Source organism: Anas acuta, chromosome 2 (genome assembly GCF_963932015.1).
Source record: "Anas acuta chromosome 2, bAnaAcu1.1, whole genome shotgun sequence".
In the NCBI taxonomy this organism is placed as follows: domain Eukaryota; kingdom Metazoa; phylum Chordata; class Aves; order Anseriformes; family Anatidae; genus Anas; species Anas acuta.
The window spans coordinates 28,559,681-28,582,826 of record NC_088980.1 but is presented as its reverse complement, the minus strand read 5'-3'; the positions used below and the strand labels follow the sequence as shown (position 1 = coordinate 28,582,826).

General features: G+C 34.9%; 1 protein-coding gene across 5 annotated transcripts in view; it reads right to left on the bottom strand.

The window, feature by feature from the left end:
* PHF14 (PHD finger protein 14) overlaps positions 1-23,146 on the bottom strand; it is a 163,419-nt gene that overhangs the window by 75,341 nt on the left and 64,932 nt on the right. For all 5 annotated transcript variants that reach the window (XM_068674041.1, XM_068674043.1, XM_068674042.1 and 2 more), the window contains exons 15-16: positions 21,532-21,582; positions 21,233-21,354 (exon numbers count right to left, since the gene is read on the bottom strand). In XM_068674041.1, the coding sequence (XP_068530142.1) occupies positions 21,233-21,354; positions 21,532-21,582 (173 nt within the window). The remainder of the gene's footprint in view (positions 1-21,232; positions 21,355-21,531; positions 21,583-23,146) is intronic.

Genomic DNA, 23,146 nt, shown 5'->3' with positions numbered 1-23,146 from the left:
TACTACACTTACTGGAGGGACTGTGAAATGCAGAAATCAATTAAGACCAGGTTCTATTTATAGTTCAGCCTGGGAAGATTAATGACACTACTGGAATTTTATTGGAACATTGTGCCCAGAGAACAAAAGGAAGTGTAAGTACAGTCTCTTATCACTGCTACAGTTTAAAAATTACAGAAGAATTTACTGCTTCATCATGAACGCTACTAAGGGCTGCATCGCAGCTTTGGAAAAGGAAACCTTGTTAAAGGAACTGTGAGGCAGAATCTCGCAGGTAACTCTGACCAGGTGACAGGACTGATACTTACATGGAAGTCTACCCACAGATCAGGAATACACATTCCACTGTGCAGATCAGGAAATCCAGCAGGTCTGACTGCTTAAGCAAGAAGCTTCTTATCGAATTAAACATGCAAAATAAGTGGTAGTAACACATAAGAAATGAAAGCTAGTACAGGTTACACAAGAGAAGTATTAAGTTGTTTGAGCACTTAAAAAGACAAAATCCAGAAGCAAAATCCTAGATGAATCCAACAAGAAACAAACAAACAAAGGAGTTCTACAAGAACATCAGCAGTGAAAAGAAGTTCAGAGAAAATATGGACTGGTTTTCAAGTGACACCACAGAAGGGACTGATTTACTAAACATCTTTGTGCACAATGCCTCAGTCTGCTCAGTAAAAACTTGCTTCCAGACTTCCACACATACCAGTGTGACACAGGGAAGAGAAGGACAGCTGATAGCTGGAAAGTAACAAGTCAGCATCTATTCAGGCTGAATATATCCGTATCCATGGGGATTATCCAACAGTTGTAAAAGGGACGCCTGCTACCTCTGTCAGTCTCCTGTGTAAGATCTAAGAAACATCATGGCAATCAACACAAAAAATGCTCAGACATTACCATCTTGAAGAGCTAAGGCGTGCTCTTTAAAAAAGGGCAGTAAGTAGGACCTAGAAAGCCATAGGCTGGTCAGCCTCACTTCTGCCTCAAGAAAGATCAAGGAGCATGTCCTCTTAGGATATGTTTTCAAATACGTGAAGAACAAGAAACTAACCCAGAAAAGTTATTTAAGATTAACCAGAGTAGACAGGTTAGTCATGCTTGATCAACTTTCCTTACTTTTCATTGATGAAATGATTGGCAATGTGAATGAGGGATGAGCAGTGGTGGTAACATACCAAGTATGCACAGCATAAGGCTTTTCAGCCTCTTAAGCATTTGCATTACTAAGTTAAGTACAAGGTTGGATGCACTGGCTGAAAAACAGCTGGACTGCTGGGGTCAAAGAGCAGCAGACAATGAATAGCTTGAGATCTGGATAGTGTCCATTAACAGACAAGCTACCACAGGGATTGATTTGGGGGCTAACAGACTGCTATCTTTAATAAAGATCACCATAATGAGACAAAATTCACCCTCTGCAAATTTGTGAAACGCAATAATTTAAGAAGAGTGGTTGGAACATTGAACAGTAAAGTTTCAATCTACAATTTGCTCGAGAAACTTGAGGACTAGATCAGTAGAAAACTGTGAAGTTCACCAAGAACTGTGAAATTTTGCATTGCAAGAGAATAGCCCCATGCATCGGACCAGACCGAGAACCAACTGTCACAGTCACAGGCCTGCTAAAAGAAATCGGGAGTAAATATCAAACTCTGTATGAGTCAGCAAAAGTGGAGTCAGCAAATCAAGGGAGGTTATTATTTCTTTCTACACAGTGCTAATGAGACCGAGCTTAAAATACTGTAACCAGTTTCAGGCCACCAAAATCAAGAGTTGGTAAGAAAACGAGAGTTCACTTAATACCTACCAAGATGGCAGCTGGGACTACAGCATACAACCTGAAAGGAGAGGCTAGGGGGATCAGACACCATTTAGTCCTGAAGAGAAGACACCAAGGGGTGAGGCAGGGGGATCAAAGTGCAGTCCACAACCCCTCAAAGAGCAGTTACAATGGCAGTGCAGCCAAACTCCCCTCAGTTTGACTGATGGGTTGACTGACACAAGCTTGGGAGGCTTAAAGGGGACATTAGGAGAAGCTTCCTTGTTACAAACAGTGAGGTACTGGGAGAGCTTATGCAGTGAGGAGACTTAAGACTCAGCTTATCACAAACACAGATTACCTGCCCTGCTATTCGTAGTGCTCCCTGAAAGGAAGACAAAGCTATAGGGCCACTACATGTCCTTCCTACATTTAGGAAGAACCCTTCCCACATTTAATGGTCCTTCCAAACCATTACACAACTACCTTTCTCTCCTTTTAAAGTTTAGTTCTGAATAACCTAACAGAATAATGATTAGGCAAAACAGTTTTAGCTCTCCTGTGCAGTTTGAGATATTAGGTCAACATTTTTGCATAGGAAATTTGTCATCGGTGCCCCTAATTACCAAACCCAGGAGCTGGCCAGCACTGTGGTGACCTTGGTTCCTCAACAACAGCATGGGGTCAGAAAGAGCCTGCAGACCTACAAGCTAGATGGGAAACAGTCAAGCAAGAAATTATGATAATTTGTTCTCAATATTCTAAGCACTTTCATTTCAGGTGCTGGAAGAGTAATCTCTACATCTGCCATAACTTCTAAGTATTGCTGACTCCTATGATCAGAACAGCAAGCAGCTATGTTGAAAAAAATTGTAATGCTCAGATTCTGGGTCAATAGTGGATTTCTGTCAGTTACAATGAATAGCAAGATTATTTTTTTTTTTTCCACAGCCCTCTTGAAGATAGCATCTGACCATCCACATGCCAATACTTGATTTCTAAGAGGTGTCCAAGACTGATTTATAATCAGTTGCATTTTGCAAAAGTAGCAAAATACTGTGCCCCTGATGCCATCCTAAGCTAAGATTCAAAGGTACTTGTACAATAAAGGCCTTTTTCTTTGATGAAAAGCAATTTTATATTCTACTGAAACCTATGAAGTATAAACATTTCACCAAGTAAAAGCTGAGAAAAGATTGTGTTAAAACCTTAAAAGTTTAAGTTGCATAACTGTGAGCATACCTAAAGCATATTTGTAGCCATCAAAAAAAAAAAAAAAAACTAGTATTACTTGTGTATATTTATATTTACAAACCTTCAATAAAAAAAAAAAAAAACTTACATATGAAATGGCCTAACTAAAAAAGTTCCTACATGAATTTACAAACAAAATACAAAGTCAGAAAAGTATGGAAAAAAACAATGTATTTGTTTGCTCACTTGCACAAAACACACATATACACTTTTCTGTATTTTAAAATACACATCTTAATACTGGGAGGTTTTTTGTTTGGTTGGTTGGTTTGGTTTTGTCCTTAAAAGGCCAGAAAGTTTTTTCAAAATGCCCAGATCAATACAAAATTGGCTGACTGATGTAGAAAGACAAGATTGATATAGAAAACCTGAGATGTGTTTCGAAGTACATTTGCTTTACTTACAATGTACATTTTTCACAGATTTCCTATTATAATTTCTCAAATAATTATTTTTAAATATTTGTTTTTAAAACTTTCTAAAAACAAGTCTCTGAATGAATAAGAACTAAGAATAGAATAAGAAATACACAAAACCCTTAGGAATTACTGTTCCTTTTCAAACTATTTCTGCAGCATGCAATAATTAGTTATTAGTTTTTCCAAATTAAGCCATAAGTTAACAAATATGTATAAACAGATACATTTACATTTATGTAAGAATCCAGTTATATACAAAAGAATCATACATTGCTTCTGAAAAGAACTATTTACAACAAAAACTGTTACGTGTCACATAATATTCTGTGCCACGGCTGAAGATTCAGATGTCATCCATAAACCTTAAAAGCAATGACAAAGACTACTTACTTGTCTTAAATGCTAATAACTAACAGATTAATGCTAATAATTAACAGATTCTCTATGTACTGCACATATATTCTCTATGCACAATATATCTCTATGTGCACAAGTAATGCACAATAATTCTCTAAGTAACACTCTACGAAAGTGTACTAAGAAGCAGAGAGTTGCAGAGCATCTAAATATTACATAATAATTTCTAAGAAAATGAAAACAAAATCAGTGAAATAATACCATGACATACAATATAACACATATACCTGGTTTCCCTCAAACAAGATAGAAGGGAACCTCTGACAAAATTATTTTATTATGACAAACAGGGAAGTCAAAGATTTTTTTTTCAGATTTTTTAGCAATGTTATTTGCATTGCAGTCTTGAATATTACTTTCAGTAGGTGCATCAACAACATTGTGTAGAGAAAGCATGAAGTGTAGTTTGTTTCAACTGAATCAAAAGTTGCAGTAACTTTTTTAGATAAAAAACTTTATTAAATATTAAATTTAGATCTATTTTAATATATACTCTCGTTATGTTATTTCTTGTCAGTGAGGTCTCTAAAAAGAAATATAAAGCAAAGCAAGTCAGTAGGGTGAACTGATGGCTCACTCAATGCCATGCTGGGTACAAAACAAATCAAATTATTTTTCCATTTTACCATTCCCCTAAGCTTTTATTACTACTGTGGTTGGAAACTTTCAACCAGATCTCTTGCACAGTACAGTTCCCTCTGAAACATGCCAACAAAATCTAATATTCAGTGGAGGCAGAAATTGAACTGCTTTTTAATTAGTAACAGGCTTGAGTGCCTTACTAATAGTGAACCAATACATTTCTGTCTTCAAAATATGAATTTGGGGACAAAATATGAAATAAGATCAGGTGTCATTCTGCACAACTTAGGACAGAGCAAATCTGGCCTTTTGCCTTATCAATGGTCCTGGTTAGTCTGTAATGCCTCTGTACCCCACTTTTCCTTTTCACTATTTTTGTTTCCTCTCAAGAAGCAAACACCACAGACTGTGAATGACCAGTTGGAATGATGGATATGTGAAAGGTAAAAATAATGGATACAAAGAAGTTAAAGAATTTGACCTGAAGAAAACTATTAAGTGCTTGAATCTGTGACTGTGATAAACTGATTTCTGAAGTCTCTTCTTTCTCACTTATTTTTTTGGGAACAGAGGAAAACGAAAACACCCCAAATGAGGCCTAGACTAGTCTATCTAGTTTTGAATTCATTGGTCAAGACAGACAAAAGGTACTATGTAACATCACAGAAAGTATATAAAAACCTGGAGACACAGAAACTCAGCCCAAAGGTTGTTCATGGAGGACAATTAATCGATATATATTTGGTTAGTTGAATCATATACCTAACATCTTCCTGGATTCAGAAGGTAGTGTTTCTAAGTATGCAAACTGAATACATTATAAGTAATTACATAAGCTATGCTAATTATGGTTTAGCACTGGCTTTTCGTTAATGCTTCCTGTGAGGTGTGTTTTTTCTTGTTCTTCCTTTTAAAACACAAGCATTTTCTTGTCCAATTAAGAGTTTTACTAATATTTTTGATCAATCAGGAAAACACAAAAATAAAAAAACAACAAAGCAGCAGAATCAATCTTTTTCTATTTGGTGTACTTTAGTACATAGCAAATTTTTCAAATCATAGAGCGATATACATGTATATGAACATAAAAAACACCATAGAGGCCTCCAAGTCTAGCTTGTATTCTACGCCTCTCAACTTGTAAACAATTTTGGTAGAAATTATTTTAAAACAACAACACTGCACATGCTGATATTCAAATGCTACCACTAGGAAGCCAACAGGAAGGGAAAAAAACACCTTGAAGGAGGCTTGGGGGTGAACACGTTCTTCTATCAAAGAGAACTTTTATAAGTAGAATATTTATCCTCTGCCACATAGACCAGTAAAGCAGCTGAAAATATACCATTTTTTCAGTCATCCACTGCCCATCTCGACTCTGATGACTCTACCATAGCAAACCTCTCTCTCAACATAAGCTTCTTCTGCATGACTCCCTCTCCCAAGGTCTTTCAACAGTTTCTGGACCTCAGTACCTCTCCCTCTTCCGACCATGATCCACGTAGTTTTCTTTCTCTAAGCAGCCCAACCTTTTTCTTTCAAGCCGTGGAACCTAAACATTTTGTATTTTGCTCCCACCATGATCCATCTCTGCATCCAGCAGTGGGTATCACTCTTTTTTCCAAGATAACCACAGCTCAAGGATTCATCTGTCTATGACCCAAGGCCATGTTTTCTAACAGCATATCTGCATGAGCATTTGGCTTTACCAAGAAAACAAGTTAAAGATGTAAGAGTATAGAAGTCAAACTGCTAGGTAAGTAAAACATTTCATTGCATCTGTTGATTTAAAATGGTATACAGTACGTGACTCAATAAAACATAAATAAAAACATGAAAGCCATGAGAATGCAATGGAGAATCTGAAGACACCAATTCAGCAAGATCAGAATCAACCTGTTTCAAGGAACAACAGCAGCTGGAACATCTCCACCTTACCAATGGCTGCCTATCATCGGATGTCTGCAGTGGGTCTGATACTCACACCAAAACGTGGCCCAGCAACATGCTAGTCCTCACCATATGTAATCACACAACTGCAATCACATATGTTATGTATATCTATGCAAACGCACAACTGCAATCATCTATGTGACATATACACTGGCTGCATCTGCATATGATAAAAGACGACCGAAGTGACACAGCAGAGGGCTAGCTACACACTGCCCAAGTTCACTGTCTCCTCTTATTCTTCTCGTGTACCACCTATCCACTCTGCATCTGAATCAAGCAGACTTCATGTACCAGTCACTGGACCACAGTTAGGCCGTCTCACATAATGCTGCTCAAAGCACCACTGACAAAAGATCTAAAAAAGAGCTGTAGCAAGGCTCTGCTAGTTCTGAGGAAACTGTTCCTCTCACAATATTCCTAAAGGCTTCCAACTTTCCAGACTGCATCAAATTGACACGGATGTATTTCTTTTCTATCCTTGGGAAAGAAAGGGAGGTCTCTGATTAAAAACTTCACAATTCACTTTTCTCCTTAAAGACCTACATGCATATTTGTTGTGCAAATATGGCACAACATATTAGGAACAACAGTAACAACCTGGGAAATCCAATGCACTTGCCCAAAATATCAGAACCATTATCATTAACATTTTTCCTGAAAAGAGGCAGTGTATCAAGGGTACATGAGAAATATGGAGAATTTTGAGTTGGAATGATTAAAGTATTACAAGCAGTAAGAAACAGAAAATGGGGTCTGGTACTGCAATTGCCACCACTGCCCAGCATATCTAACTTTCATATGTACCAGTGCCAGCTGCAGACCTTCAGAGTAAGCTTTGATGTGGTTCAGTCATGAACATTTCATTTGAGCATTTCACCATTCTTTTTTGCTGCCTGTAAGCAAACTCTTTATAATTCAATCGCTGTATAGAAGTATCCTGTGCATTATTCATGATTCTTGGCGAAAGCAAGTGGTTAGCTTCCACTGTTTTAGAAACAAAAATAGTAATGTGACATTAAGTTGACAATAATACCATTTTGAACAGTATCCCTAACATATAAAGCCCAGCAGCTTCACGTAAACATTTTTACATATAGTAGGCTGAGAAAGAGTACTTCAAATACTTTTAATATGAATGGAAATACATTGAAAATACTGTGCTGCTTAATTTCAGAATTTTATCAATCTTCACTACTAAAAAAGTCATTAGTATTTCATATACATTTGTTATATATGAAATTTAAGACATAAAAATGAAGAGAAATGAATTTTTCGTAAAGCATCTCATTAAACAGTGAAACTAGTTTTGTATGAAAATGAAGATAATATTTTCATTAGAACGAGACAGAACAGGTAGAACAACGTACACAAGTAATTAACTGAAGTTTCAAAATAAAAAACTGGCCTTTAAAAAAAATCAAATCTTATGTGATTTCTATGGGAAGTAGTACCAACTGAAAAAAGAGAGAATAAGTAACAATTACTATAAACTTTATCCACATTTCCTTTCCCACAAGATGCAAAACACATTGTTATGAACACCCAGCAATCAAACAAACCGACACAGGCTTATGTGCCATCTTCTCCATCTTCTTTCAGAGAAGAATTGGGATGAAATGACGGTACACAGAACACAGGAATGCCTAGCAAACAGTTTGTAATCAACTATGCTGACCACTCCACACACGTGTACACCCAGATATGCTTATCAACAGCCTACACACAGATACATGCTGCTACATACAGGGTGAAAATGAGGCCAGAATAGTTTTCACACACCTTAGGAATGAATGGCTAATGAGCACACACTATTCAGATCAAGTCTTCAAGAAACTATGATTTGTATCAGCAAATCATTTGTATCAGCAATCACCCCTCACAGTTTGGGGTCTTCTGACACACCACAGAAAGCCAGTTCACCCAGTCCCACCTTTGTTTGCAATAAATGGGGGAATCCTATCTCTGAGCAAGGATGCAATAAATGGGGGAATCCTATCTCTGAGCAAGGATGACAGGGGTATGGTTTACCTTTATGGACAATTGATAGATGTTTTTTCCCTCTACACTTGAAGCACCAGTTCTGGGCTCCCCTGTACTAGAAAGGCGATGGGCTTACTAGGTTAAGCCAGCAAAGGGACGATGAACATCAAAGGGACTGGAGCATCTGTCATACGATGAAAGGCTGAGAGGGCTGGAAGTGTTTGGTCTCAAGAAGAGAAGGTTCAGTAGGGAACTCCCTCTAGTATTAGAAGCATTTTTTTGTTGCTTGTTTGTTGGTATTTGGTGTTGTTTGTTTTGTTTTACTGTGAGAAAGGTCAAACAGAACAGGCTGCCCAGAGAGGCTGCAGAGACCCCAGCCTTGGAGGGATTCAAAACCCAGCAAACCCCTGCTTGGGGAAAGCCGCTCCAGCTGACCTTGCTTTGAGCAAGGGGACTGGGAACCAGCTTTAGAGGCCTCTGCCAATAGCAGCTATTCTGTGATTCTGCCTTGAATAAAAGCAAAAGTGGTTCAGATGAGCCTTTCAGAGCTAAAGAAAATTAGAGTCCTACAGTTTACTTATTGTTCTTTAATGTGAAAAACTAAGATTACCACAGGAGTTTTAAAAGCCCGCAGGTTTTCTTATCTCTTTTTCACAGCTAGAGCTATTAAAAGAACTGTCAGTAGGTACCAGCAGACGACAGGCTGTTTTTATGTAAATTTAAACAATTTTACTAAGACTGGTTGCAAAGTAACACTTTTTTTCCCCATTTCATTTGCTTTGTATATTAAGATATTAAACTGCTGCTTTCCCACTTTTTACATACCAGTAATGGCACAATCTTTCCAAAATGCAGAATGTCAATTATCACTGGATTGATTCACAACACACAACTGGACTACTAAAACTGGCAGTATTGGTTTTACCCATGCAAAACCTAAAACCTTACCAGATACAGCATTTCCTTTAAAGTAGACATTAAATACTTTTTTCCTCGGATGCTTAACATCCCTCCACAGACTTCTACATTTAACAGTTACAAATTAGTCCTCATCAAGCCAGAAAAGTCTAGAAGTTGCTCTCTTTTCCTGTCATTTAATGTTAGATAGTCTTCAAAACTTAAGCTAATGGATTTATAAATAAGGTTATTCCTGATGCAATTTCTCATCCTGTCACTAAACCCAGTTTGTTATTCTTTTTGAACATCTTCAAAATTTATCTATTCTTTTTCAGCATTACTTTCTTGGTCACACTGTGTATCATCCTCAAATACCTTCATCCTTCCTGCTCTGAGTCTCAGCATAGTCAAATAGTACTGCAAAAACACACCCCATTAGAAAGTCATGACCAAAACAGTCTCTAGACTGGAAATGAGAAGTCCACTGAAATTCTAAATTTGACTTTCAAGTTCATAGAGTTTAAACTTTTTTTATTATTATTATTATTTTAACTGCCTTTTACCAGGCATAAGCCACAAGCCAGCGCTCCCATGTGGTTCTGCTGAGCTGCATGCTCTGCACTAGATGGAAAAATGCAGACAGGAGTCTCATCCATTCTCTTTTATGTTTTATTTGCCTTAATTGCTGAGCAGAGATGGGATATTAAATAAGTGGTCCATATCACAAGGTCCAAAGAGACTTCCATTTTGAGGCCTAGAAAGGCATAATATAGGTATACCTATGAAACAGAAGATTTAACTCCTCTCCTATATTTCCCTAGGTAGCAACATCAGGACCAGGCATAATTTGTCTCTGAATTTTAGTAACAAGAACATTTTAGAAAGCTCTTCAAATTCATGAGATTTTTAAATCTAAGGATAAACCTCGGCTGCCTTTTACACTGAAGCATGCACTTTTATTCATACAGTATTTTCTTACCAAATTATAATCAAGCTTCTGCTATGCAATTTTGGTGCTGCTATTGCCAGCTTTTATTGCTGTATTAAATTGTTAGCAAACAGCTAAAGGCTGCCAAAACAATTTAATCATACCTATTTCATTTTTAATAGTCTTTTGTAAGGAACAGCTCTGAAATTATTGTTTAGATATTATGGTCAAATAAATGGCAACAAATTTTATCAATTATGTTACAGCTTTGGGATTTTTGCAATTAATTTAGGAAATTCTACAAAATGAAGGCTGTTAGCTATCAGTCCACTGGTATCACTGAATTATATTTGTATTTACTTCTCTCTATTCCAGCTAAAACTGAGCAATACTTCAAACTTTTAAGTACCAGTACTGCATTCCCCTTTGACTATCACTACCATTTCAACTGCCTCTTAAAACTCTTAAAACCAGAAACGCCTCATCAAATGTGTTTTACCATATGTGAGATGCTGAAGGTTTCATAAAGTCCTGAAAGTGCTATCAGATGCTACAGGGCTTTTGTAAGACACACCCCACTATTAAAACCCAAATGTACATAATAACTTATAAATAATAAAACTTTAAAATAATAAACTTAAAATAATTAAAAGTTCAGGGTTAGTTGTCCCTGTACACTTTTCACTACAAATCTTTAAAATACATAAATTATTTCAGTTTTAGATTTTAACTTAATGTTTCAGATTTCAAGTTGTTTTTTTTTTTATTTCAAATGAAAAACTGAAGTTTCAGCCCGTAAATGACTGAAGATTATTTTGACTTCTTGTCAACTCCAGCATGTCTTCTTGACCAACCAATAAATGATGTGACAGCAAACATGTTCCAACTTCTTCTCTCTCTCAAGAGAATCTCTAAATTCATTTCTAGTGCCCCCTAAGGGAAACATGCAATGATACCAATAATTACCCAACACATTAAAACTGGATGGGAGAAGGATAAAAAGAAATTAAATGCCAAGCTGTGTTTTAGGAGGATAAAATTGTACACAATGCTAGATATAAGCAAGGCTTTTCATCAGTTCTGAAACAGGAAATCAAAAGCTGCCAAAGGATGCAAGAACCGTAGCTTCAAACAAGTAATTTTTCCTGTCCAACCACTCTTACACGTATTACTTCAGATGCAGACAAGCTCTTGTATGATATCAGTGTTTTCCCAATCCATACAAACGTAGCCTTTTCCAAGCGACAAATGCTGACCTTTCAGTGTGTTACGGTTGTTCATACTTTGCTCTCTTCTACAGCAATTTCTAATAATATAAATCAAAAATGACATACAGAAATAAGTGTACTATGCTCTATAGCTGATGTGTAAGGTCTCTGTGATAGCTAATTAGAAAGGATGCTTTGCTGAATTATCATACTTCAAATGCAATTACTGCAGAGCACCAACATAAATTAACCTTACAGAACAAGGCGTTCAATACTGTTGCTGAAGATACATACATTTCCCTTCCCCCATAATCAGTAAAATTCAATATGAGAAACAATGAACATCTAGAATGGCTTTGTTTTTATCTTCAGAAGAGAATAGTGATTTCTGTAATAGAATTCAAATGCTTGGCCACCCTTCTTCTACTTTCCTAACCTAACTTTTGTTTCCTTTTAATGAGAAAAGGGAAAGTCAGCAAAACAAAATGTCACCATTAAATCATTTCACAGCATTTTGTGTCAGAAATGTAATGGAAAATGCGCACATCACAGGAAAGGTTACTGTTCTTCCAGAACATCTTTTCACTTGGTTCAAGGCACATCCCTCTACATAACTGTGCAGACACTACTGATGGTTGTTCTCCCTGGGCTTAATTTGGCAGTTGAAGGATTGTGGCATTTTCATGGAACCACTGTGCAGTGATTTTAGTGGTTATCTGGCTGAAAGTGATGCTATGATTTAGAATAATTTCTCTATTTACGTGCAATGGTAAAAGTCAGTTACGACACCATACTCCAGTGTTAGCTTATACTTTACTGCACATTTCCTTAATATGGCATCACATCGGAACTCAGAGTCAGAAAGAGAGCAATTTATTGTTTGTGTTCCTCAACAGTAAACTACGTATGGGATAAAAAAGCATTGTTATACTTAGTTTAACTGACAATTCTGAGAAAAAGAATAAGAAAATTGTTCAGCCAGTTAATCAAAGAACTGAAAATTAATTTACGCTTGACCTTTACATTGTTACAACCACTGATATGAAAAAGAGAACATACCCGTATTAGTTTCTGCTAAAAGCCTTTAGATATTCTTGAAGTAAACAGAAGTGTTTTGTTTTTTTCTTCCATATCCTTTCTATAGCCTTTCTTTTCAATGCTAAGTGAACCTACTAGGCATTCCTCAATATGAAGCCAAAGAGAAGCTTGAAAATTTAGCTGCAACCATATTCAAGACAGAATGGCAAAATTCTTGAATTGTATTTTTCTCATCTTCTTATGACAGCAATATGCAAAGAACATTTGTTCAGATTACATGACTTCTAGACAAAGAGCAAGTATAAAAAATCCATTTGAAGGTAGACATTTAGAAAAAAATCTGAACAAGAATGAGATTGTTATAAAGTAATGACGTGCTACCTGAAACACTCAGTGATACTGAATTCCTATTTTAGTATGGAATTTTGTCGACGGAATTTTGAATGGCCTTAAACAATTCAGACATAAAAACATTTTTTACTGATATGAGAATATAAAGGAAACACAAAGTGATGTCAGTAATAGTGATGATCTCAGTCACTCCAAAGAAGTTAGTTTTATTAATTGTAAGGCAAAACAAAAACCTGAATCTAGCCTTGGATACGGTACATGACAGATGTTTTAAAAGAAAAAATAATCACAAAAGTTATGTAAAAGAAAAACAACAAAATGAATAATTACTTTAGTCTAGATTATTCATTCTGTAACTTCAATGGCTACAACAATATGGAACCAAAGTTAGGCCATCGACTATAGACAAAATTAAAAATGTAACTGATACAAAAAGTATGCTGAAATACAGGAACAATGCAGACACCTAGCACTCTGCTCCTTTTCACAAAAAGCAAAAGACGTTCTATAAAAAGATTAATATACTTGTAATATTCTCAAGTTCGTCTTTAACAGATTTTATATGCAATTATTTCAGCTATCTTAAAGTTTTATTACAAAAAATTAATTTCTCCTGTAGCATATGCTACAGAACAGCCATCTTTACCAAGTACATCATGATGCTAAAGAGGCATTGCAGGAAGAACTTTTTTCTTTTTCTTGTCTATGTTTTTAAAAGTACATTCTCCAGTATGCAGCTCTGAAATATAATTCTGAGGCTACAGAATTATTATGCTAAAAAGAACAATATTACATATACAAGTACATTACTATCCACAGGTATCCGAAGATTATCTCAGTTAATAACACCATATGGAAACTCTCAATTTAGTCCCAAATTAACAACTGCATGCATTTTTGCTCCATTGATTTATTAATGAAAATTAGCACTATATGATACTTTAATCATGTGAATACTAACTATGGCTGATTTTTAGAAAAGTGACTCAAAACCTTTAAGCTCCCTGTACTTTTAATGCCTCTTCACATGTGAGTTTTTTCAGTAAAGCTTTTCACAAATGAGCTTTTTTTCTCATTTTACATCAAATTTTGAATACTGTAGATGAAGTTTTTGCACCAGTAGTTCAGGCCTCCTACTATCAAATCCCACACAGATTAATTAACTACAGATCAAAGACCAGTAAAAGTAATGGACAGCAGTAACAAAAGTGAGTAACAAAACAAAGTACATACCAGTAAGAATTATTATTCTGCATATTAAGATTTCTTACTCAAATAGTTCATAATTAACGTTACAGTTCGGTGAATAGATATGTAGAAAACTGACTCTCTAAATGCTCACTTCACACTAATTGTTACAAATCAAAAACAATGCTGCAACACAGTGTTTAAATGGTTATTGTTTCCTGCCATTGTCTTCTACCACATTATTTTAATACCTGAACACAAACGTTTTCAAGCTATAAATTACTGAAGTGTTTTAGTTTCATGGCTTCTGTAGCAATGGCTCAGTTTAACACTGCAAAACAACTGAATTGATAAAGAATTTGATATTTGTTTTCTGAGCATCCTGTACTATGATGTGCTCTGATATGAGAACCTTGCTGCACTCAAAGCAAGCCGTTTGGACAGAATGATGGAACAGCTGACACACTCAAATACCAACTGAATTGGATGACTTGCTAAAAGTTTGATGTTGTAAGAAAAAATTCTTAAGAGTACCTGCAAAAATAAGGAGCTACTGACCCTATCAATATACACTTAGATCTTTTCCAGCCATCATAAATTACTGATAAAACTAATAATTACTAATACTATCTGGTAACCAAATTGGGAAATCGTTTGCTAGGTCATCTGCCTCCCCTTTGCTGTTACAGATAATGAAATTCCACTTTAAGGAAACAAGATGCAGAGGAAGTAATTTTAATCTTCTGAAAAAAAAAAAAAAAAACCTCATTCAGGGACCTTCTTTTCTAGAGAACAATCTGCTGTACGCAATGAGTGAATCAGGAGAGCCTCGCTATTACATTTTTTTATTTTTATAAATTCTTCTGAATTTTAGGAGTTTGAGAAGAAAAAAGGTATGGGAGGGGTGCACATATTTCCTAAGGCAACAAGAAAAATAATATATAAATCCTAAAATTCCTAGCTGTTCTGGGAACAGATGACAACTGCCAAATATAGTGTAAAGCTCTGAAGTACAAATACATGATTGCAGCAGAGACTTCAGGAAGCAGCTGTAACTGAGAGAAGGAAAAATATTTATGAAAAGTCAGTGACCAAAAAAGGTAAAATATTGTTAGTAGAACAGAGACCATGCCTAACTTTTAGAGCACCACAATGCCCCAGGACTTTTTTTTCTTTTAATTAAAGTGTTTGCCCTAGAACACTAGCTTACTGAAAAACAAAAACTGTATAAAAATCTGTGGTATTTCAGTTCGAATAATGTCTTTTGTGAAAAAAAATAAATGCACACTTCTCATTATACATATTCTCTTGCTATCTAGCATAAAAAGAACTACTTTTTAGAAGGCACTAGAATGACGTGACAGGAAAAATGATGCAACAGGTAACTTAAGCAATTAGAAAAGTTAATATGCAGAATGAATCCCTGAAAATTATATAGTGGAAATAAACTACAGTATTGAATACTGAACTTCCTTTCATTTAGGTGGTTCATTCCAGTAAAACAATGCGTTTATAACCATCCTTAAAACCTAAGACTATTGAAAACTGTGGCTGAATTAACTAATATTTTCCTTCTAATTAATCTCTTCATTAACAGCCTTAAACTATCGTAAATCATATGCTTTCATTACTGTGATAGATTGTTAATCTTGTTGCAGTGCAGTTAAAGTAATTAATAATGTGCTTGTTCTGAAATAAACTTCAGCTAATGCAGAGCTTCAGAGCCGGCAGCTAACAGCTAAGGAACAAAACCTTAACTCGGAGGCTGATGTGCACCTCAACATGGAAAGGAGAGAAATAAATAGGTAAAGATGCACCTATGCAGGACAAATGCGATTAAGAAAATGTGGAGAGCAACAGTTTCAGAGTAAAAATGTTCTGATTCAGATGAACCTTTCTAGAATATACTTCCTTTCAAATACAAAACTAAACTAAAGGAAATCACTTTGTGGAGCTAAGGACTCATTTATTGTGTGACTTGGTGACTCTCCCGTATTTGACAAACCTCCTAGTCAATCTTACCAAAGAGATTTTTTTTTTTCCTTCAGTAAACATGCCAATGCATGTCTTCATCTGTCTTCCTACTACTCACCTTCCTCATTCCAACCTGCCTTGATAGGTCTGCATGTGCAGAACATCCTACCTAGTTACATTCCCCGAAATCCTAAGTCTTGTAGTTTACATACTTTCAGATTTTCTTTCTTCCAAGCAAGCATCTACATTAAGAACAAATACTGTATCTATGCTTAACAGCTTGCCTGACAGTTTTACACTTCTTTGAATACAATAACCAGCATTTAAATGTGTGGTTTTTTTTGAACATCTATTCCATATTCATTCAAACACAACCTTAGACTGTATTACCTTCCCTGTAACACTCTAGTTATAACTTTGCCTCAGTTCTTGCAAATCAAAGCAAATGATAAAATCTAACTACTGCCAAAAAAAAACAAAACAAAAAAAAAACAAACAAACTAGACTCTACTGACAGTAAAGTATAAGTCAAAACCACAAAACTAAAAACACATATTATACACTTGCTCTAAATTGTGGGATAAAGATATCTAACACTTTTTCAGATTATTTCTTTAAACTAGCCAATGCAACTTCATGATTTTACCTCATACATAAGTGTTCTAATGTTATTCTACTTTTCTCAAATCTAGTGTTTAGATATCAATTTTATCTAATGCACGATATTCCCAAATATTACCCAAAGCGTATCTAAAACCAACAATTGAAGCTTTGGTATTTTTTTCTTAAATAGTAGCAGTTAAATGCTGCATTATTTTTTGAGAGGAGGTCACTTCTTTAGAAGTGAAGTCATTTAAAAGTCTTCCCTTGAAAGATTTAAACTTAGATTGTTTTGTGGACTCTTTTATATTCTATGTATTAAAGTAATTTTATATTCTATGTATTAAAATAAAATACACAAATCATCTTAATGTTGTTCTTTTACAGAAACAAAATAGACAGCAATACTATGCTAGAAGCACTTTGTGCATACTGTGGTACAATTACTTTCTCACTCTGGAGAATGGTGAAAAATGGAAGGCAAGCATACTCAACCATTTTAAACATACTTCATCTTATCCCCGTTTCTACCAAATATGGTTAAATTCTCAAGGGAGCTCTTGGACAGTATGATAAAGTTATTTTACATTACTGAGTTATTAACTTCATTAATAATAATAATAAAAAAAAAAGAGATACTTAAGAATTAAACAACTCCTTTGCAAGATCTATCATTCAGTGACTGTAATAAAGCATTCAGGAAATTGAGCAGTATACTGTTACAACTAGTCTCTGATTTCTCAGTGCTTTAGTTTTAAGTGTCCCCTGTAACTTCTTTTACCAAATTCTTACCTCCTTGTAAAAGTGCCATGTCTCCATGTCTTGCAACAAATCTATCTGTATCACATATAAAGTATTTTTAAACCCCTGTATCTTACTACTCTTCTTCTCAAAATTAATTTCATTTGAGTAAAAGGTTATTCAAAATTCACACATCTAATCAATAACATGGTTTCTGTACTGTCATTTATTATGTTACAGATTAGACTTCCTCTTACTGAAGTGAATGTTTTTAAACAACTTTTCACTGTCCAGCTAACCTTGTAAATCTTGACTGTTCCACTGATCTTGTAAAAGGTAAAAATTACGCAAGTATCTCATTCAATAAAAAATACATGTTTTTGTTAAATAAATTATATAATCAATATATTCTAAATTTAAAAAAATTGTTACAGAAGGATTACAAAGCTCATCCACTTGCTTTGCAGACAAAGCCATGATATCTTTACAATCAGGTATAGTGGATGCTGCCGTACTGAAGCCATCTATATATAAAAACTGACACCAGCGATTAAAGAACAGTCTTGGTATTTCTATAAAATATATGGCAACTATTAACAGACATAGAAGTACTGACACATTGACATGTATCAATACAGTTTTAAAAAGCTAATAAATATGGACAGTCTAACATTAATTACTTTTTTCACACAAAACTATAACTTAGGCAAACTTCAGCTAATTAATGCACTATTATAGTTTATCAAAATGAAACTTGCCTTTTTAGGAGTAATTTTAAAGCACTTTGTAGGCAATTATTTAAAGATTTGCATGCATATGAAAAACAGGTTAAATAAAGACATAGATAAGAAACAATCCTTCAGCTATTCACTGCTGCAGATAAAATGGGAAATTGGGATCAAAAAAAATGAATTTCCATTAGTCAAACAGTAATAACTGGTTGAACAATTTAATATTTTGTATTCCAGATTACTAAATACTCATCTTTGTTCAAGAAATTTATTCAGTAATTTACCAGGAAACCTCACTGAACTGTAGCTGATGAAAGACTGTGCTAGCATATTAGTAGCCAGTAAGTGTCTTATTGTTCAGACACCACTTAATTTTAAACAGGTTCTTCTTTTATAAAGTCTTGAACACAAAGTGCAAAAGGCTTAATAGTAAGAGGCTGCAGTTTTGAATTACCTCACAAACCTCCATGTGTGACAAACAAAGCAATTTGTGTTTTGGACAGTGGGAAGATGGGGAGTGTGCAGTACTGCAATCTTTGAAATAAGAGAGGTAATTGCTTATTTTCCTCTAGTACTAGCTCAGTTAGCAACCCAAGTGAGACATGCATGTAAATTTTTAGAAAACCACATTTCTGAAAAACTGATTTTTCAAGAGTCATACAACCAGCCCCATCTCAGGTAACACACATCAAGAAAAGCTAGAAGGGCCCACCATCAAGATTATTCCTCAAATCTGCAGCTTCAGCAGTGGTACATTTTCAGCAGTGGTACATTAGTGATCAATTTTCACATTCAAAAAAAAAAACTTCTATAACATCCCCCCAAACCTCCCTTAGTGGCAGGAACATGGGAAAATAAAAAATAAAATCCAGGAATTGCAAAATATATGTTGAATGAAGTGTAAAGACGACGAAAAATTATTGTTAATTAATTGTTTTCTGAGAAACATTTGGCTTTAATAACAAACGGATCAGTGCCAAACAAAACTGATCTGGAAAAAAAAAGAAAAAAAGTTTCTTTCCCCTCCTAAATATCTTTTCCCTTTAAACTTCCATTTAAAATAACACACTGTTTGTACTATTACTGAGGAGTTCTGTATGATGGTACAGGTGTGAGAAAGGTGGTTTCTCTTCCTTTGTGATAGTGTAAGAGAAAAATGGATTCTGTAAACTTTCCCTGACATACTAACAACATGGATCACACTCCTCCACAATTTTGGCTACATAGCAGAAAACCTACATAGCTAGCACATTATTAAAGTCAGCAAATTTACTTCCATCAAAAGAAATAGTTAGTTACACCCCCCACAACATCCTAAATAGTTTAGAATCATAAATGTACACATAAAATCTGCTTCCATAAGACTTTAAACACTGTGGTCACCTAGCTTGGATAAAGCTGTTGCTTTGTATATGAATTATGTGAAGAAAAACATTTTTTTAATTGATAATCTTGTTTTAAAACTAAGAAAATAATAAAAGACCTTGGAAAATATTTTTCAGAGAATCAAAAGCAAAGGATTAGAGCATATGAATCCTTTTTTTCCTCCCATACAGGATGACTAATTTGCTTCCAAGCCTAATTATGAGGATGGTTTAAGATAGAATTTGTTGGGTCCTGGCATGCAATATGCTTCTTTTTTGTCTGTCTGAATTACATGCATTACTAAAATCTCTTCATGTAGCCAACAAGACGTACCACTTATGTTCTGTCATACTTTTAATTTCAACCTAAATATCCAGTTGGGAAAACCATTTCCCCATCTTCTTTATATACTCAAATCTGGTTTTCAGCACTTACAGAAAAAGCCTGAAGAAGAAAACTAATTCACAGCGCTTTTTACATTAAGGCACAGTACGTGTTCCCCGGATTCCTTCCCACAACAAAATAGCCTTCTTTCACCTTTTATTTCTTGCCAACTGTTCTGAGAGTAAGGCTGAAGAAAGCTCTTTTTCTTGTCATGGGCAGTTAAAAACTGTTGTCATCAATTGCCATCAGGGTTACTGTGTTAATAATCACTTAATACTTGGCAACTCTATTTCAGTCTGGTCCTGGCCAGGGACTAGGAGTCCTACTGAGCAGTAGTAGGTTGTCCATGTATGAGTTACTGATGAGGTCCTAGCAATACTCTGCCTTCAATTGGGGAATAAAAAAAAAAAAAAAAAAAAAAACAACAATCTGGCACACAACCTGTGAAATTGTATCAGCTTCTATGGTACATGATACGCTGTAATTGATACATAAAATAAGCTGTTCTGAGCACAAAATACCCGTATCTGGGGTACATCCTAATTCTAAAGCTACGTTTAGCCTGCATATATCATTGATTCTGACTTTTGCCATAACTGATTCCTTGGAAGAAATGAAAACATGTATTTTGGATAACCCTTCTAGTTAAAACAACAATTATATCCGCACTAAAGAGATCTTTTCCATAAAAATCTAACTGAAGCATACAGGGCCTAAATACAAATGCTATTTTTAATCTAAATTTATTATGAGATCATTTTAATGGATGTTCAGTAGATTCAATTAGAATCAGCTTTCTGGTTGCTAAGCTCCATTATTCTTCTTTCTAGAACTCTGAGCAGTTTATACAGCTTCACAAAGAGGCCAGAATGCCAGATATAAAGTAAAAAACAGCAAAAGTTGTGGTCAACGATAGCTATTCAATAGCAGCTATTCTACGCTTTAATTAGATTTCTACACCTACTAAGACACCATTCAAAGTTTTTTTTCCACCTCTGTTTCAGATAAGAAATATGATTAGCAAACCCTTTTATGATCTGTATTAATAGAGGTAGCATTAACACATTTTTAAAAGCATAAATTACTCATAATCCACACTTCAGCTCATAAAATTGTTGATGATACTAATTTAATTACTTTTAGGATGGTCCTGTAGTTTTAATGTCATTAAATTGCTGGTTTATCTTTCTGACCTACTATAAAACATTGACAATTCACCCTGACAAGAGAAAATTAATTCTTTTGTGTTAGAAAAACAGATTACCTTGGTTATTTACATCTTAATCCACAGTGTAAATATGTTTGGCAGGTCAATAAGTGAATTGAGTTAATGTTTCTGAACTAATGTTTCCCTAAATACTTTTTTATAAACATATTTGCTTCGTTATAAATATGATGACAAATTGATGAAGATGGAACTTTAATCCCTCATAGGGTCAGATCATCAAACCTACCTGACTAGATTTTCATTGTCTCCAGTCCCTTTGCACGTAGCACATTCAGTCCTTAAATCCTCTGACTTGGGCTTCTTTTGCAGAACAGACTGCCGTTGTCGTCTTTCTCTGGGAATCCGTTCCTGCCACAGCAGAAGGCAAAAGAAAGGAATGGGGGGAAAGGAGGGAAGGAAAGCAAATATTTTCAATTATAGTACTGAAAGTAACACTTCTACCCAAAGTTTAATTTATTTTTTTTTGTGAAAGTGTTTAAACAAAAACAAAACAAAACAAAACAAAAAACAACACTATATTCCAACCTCAGGTTTTTCTTCCTCGGGCACAAAGCTTCGTTTTCGTCCTCTAGTTCTCTGGAAGAAAATACATTTAGAATTCAATACAAAGTAACATGGAATGCTTTTGCTATTTATTAATTACTCAGAACTTCAACAAAAACAGTGTATCATTTAAAGCATTAACTACAGAACCACTGTGAGACAACTACAATAACAGATGATAGAGAAACACCTTTAGATTCTGGACATAAATACACAAAACTATCCAAAAGGTAAATATAAATACTTTTGTTATTATTTGAAATCCACAGCACTGTCTAGCTTATGATTTCTTAAACTTTTTTTTTTTTTTTAATACATAGCAATTTAATACATCTCAAAATGTGAAAAAAAAATAGCAGACAAAAAATCTTAAAACAGCTGTAATTAGTTGAACTATAAATGAAATTCTGAAGAAAGTAATGGTATCATGATTCTCTCAGGGTCTTCTTTGAAGGGGATTTCATAGTTTCATAGTAAGACTGTCTGGTATTTTTATATACAGTTAAAAGTATTGATACTGAAAATAGAGCTGCCACTTCAACAGATATGTACCTCTTTACATAAGATTTTGATCTGCTCAAGTTAAAAAAAATACTGTTTCCAAACAAAAAAAATCTGCTTTAAAGCAAGAGTCAATCCTGTACTAGAATGGAATTTCGAGGCTAAATGAACTGAAAACACTCATCTATTTTGTGCCTTCTTAGAGCAACATTTCAATTATCATTGAGATTCTCTTTCACATTTCCTTAGGACAACGCCTGAAAAACTGTAAGACAGTAGGAGCCTTAAATACCTGCAAAAATTACTCCCCCTCTTCCCCCCCCATGGGCAAATGAAGATCTACAAACTGGAATATTCTCATATTCCGAGTCCAAGTTTGCAGCTGTGTGTAGTGTGTTTAAGACAAACTTCATAACAAAATCATGAGAACACTACAACCACATGAAACCATATTCCAAGTCATTGTCCAGATATTTCACAGCAATACTTTGCCCATTCAATATATCAACATACATTTAATACATTTTTAGTAATACAGTCATAATTGAGGTGTACTACCTTCCACAACTTGATTTCATGACACATTTTTCCTTTCCCTTCTAATATGTGTTAAAATTAGACGTTGAGATTAAAGATGAAATCTAAGTGTAAGAAGACAGAAGAGTTCAAAATCTACTATTAAGTATAAATTGTTTTTCTAGATCACTATTACTGGATTATGCACATCTACACCATCTTTTCCTAGCATGCTGACATATATCCTCCCTATACAAAGGAGCACAAACAATGCAAATCTCCTTAACTCCCCAAACGACGTCTTTTTCACTAGATTACACATACTTCTGGGTTCAGTCAAGGGGAGAGGAAAACAATGAGAACTTATGGAGAAAAGTATCAGCGAACACTCCTTGCAGTTGTTTTAACGAGGCACTCAACAGATACCCAAGAGTTCAAATCTGGAAGAACCAATTAGAAGTATCTGAACCATTAGAAGTACCTGAACTTATTAATGTAGTATGAGAGGTGTTAACTAATATCACATATAAAAACAATTATTGCAAGAAAAATATTTTCCATCTTGAGTGTCTATTAATGG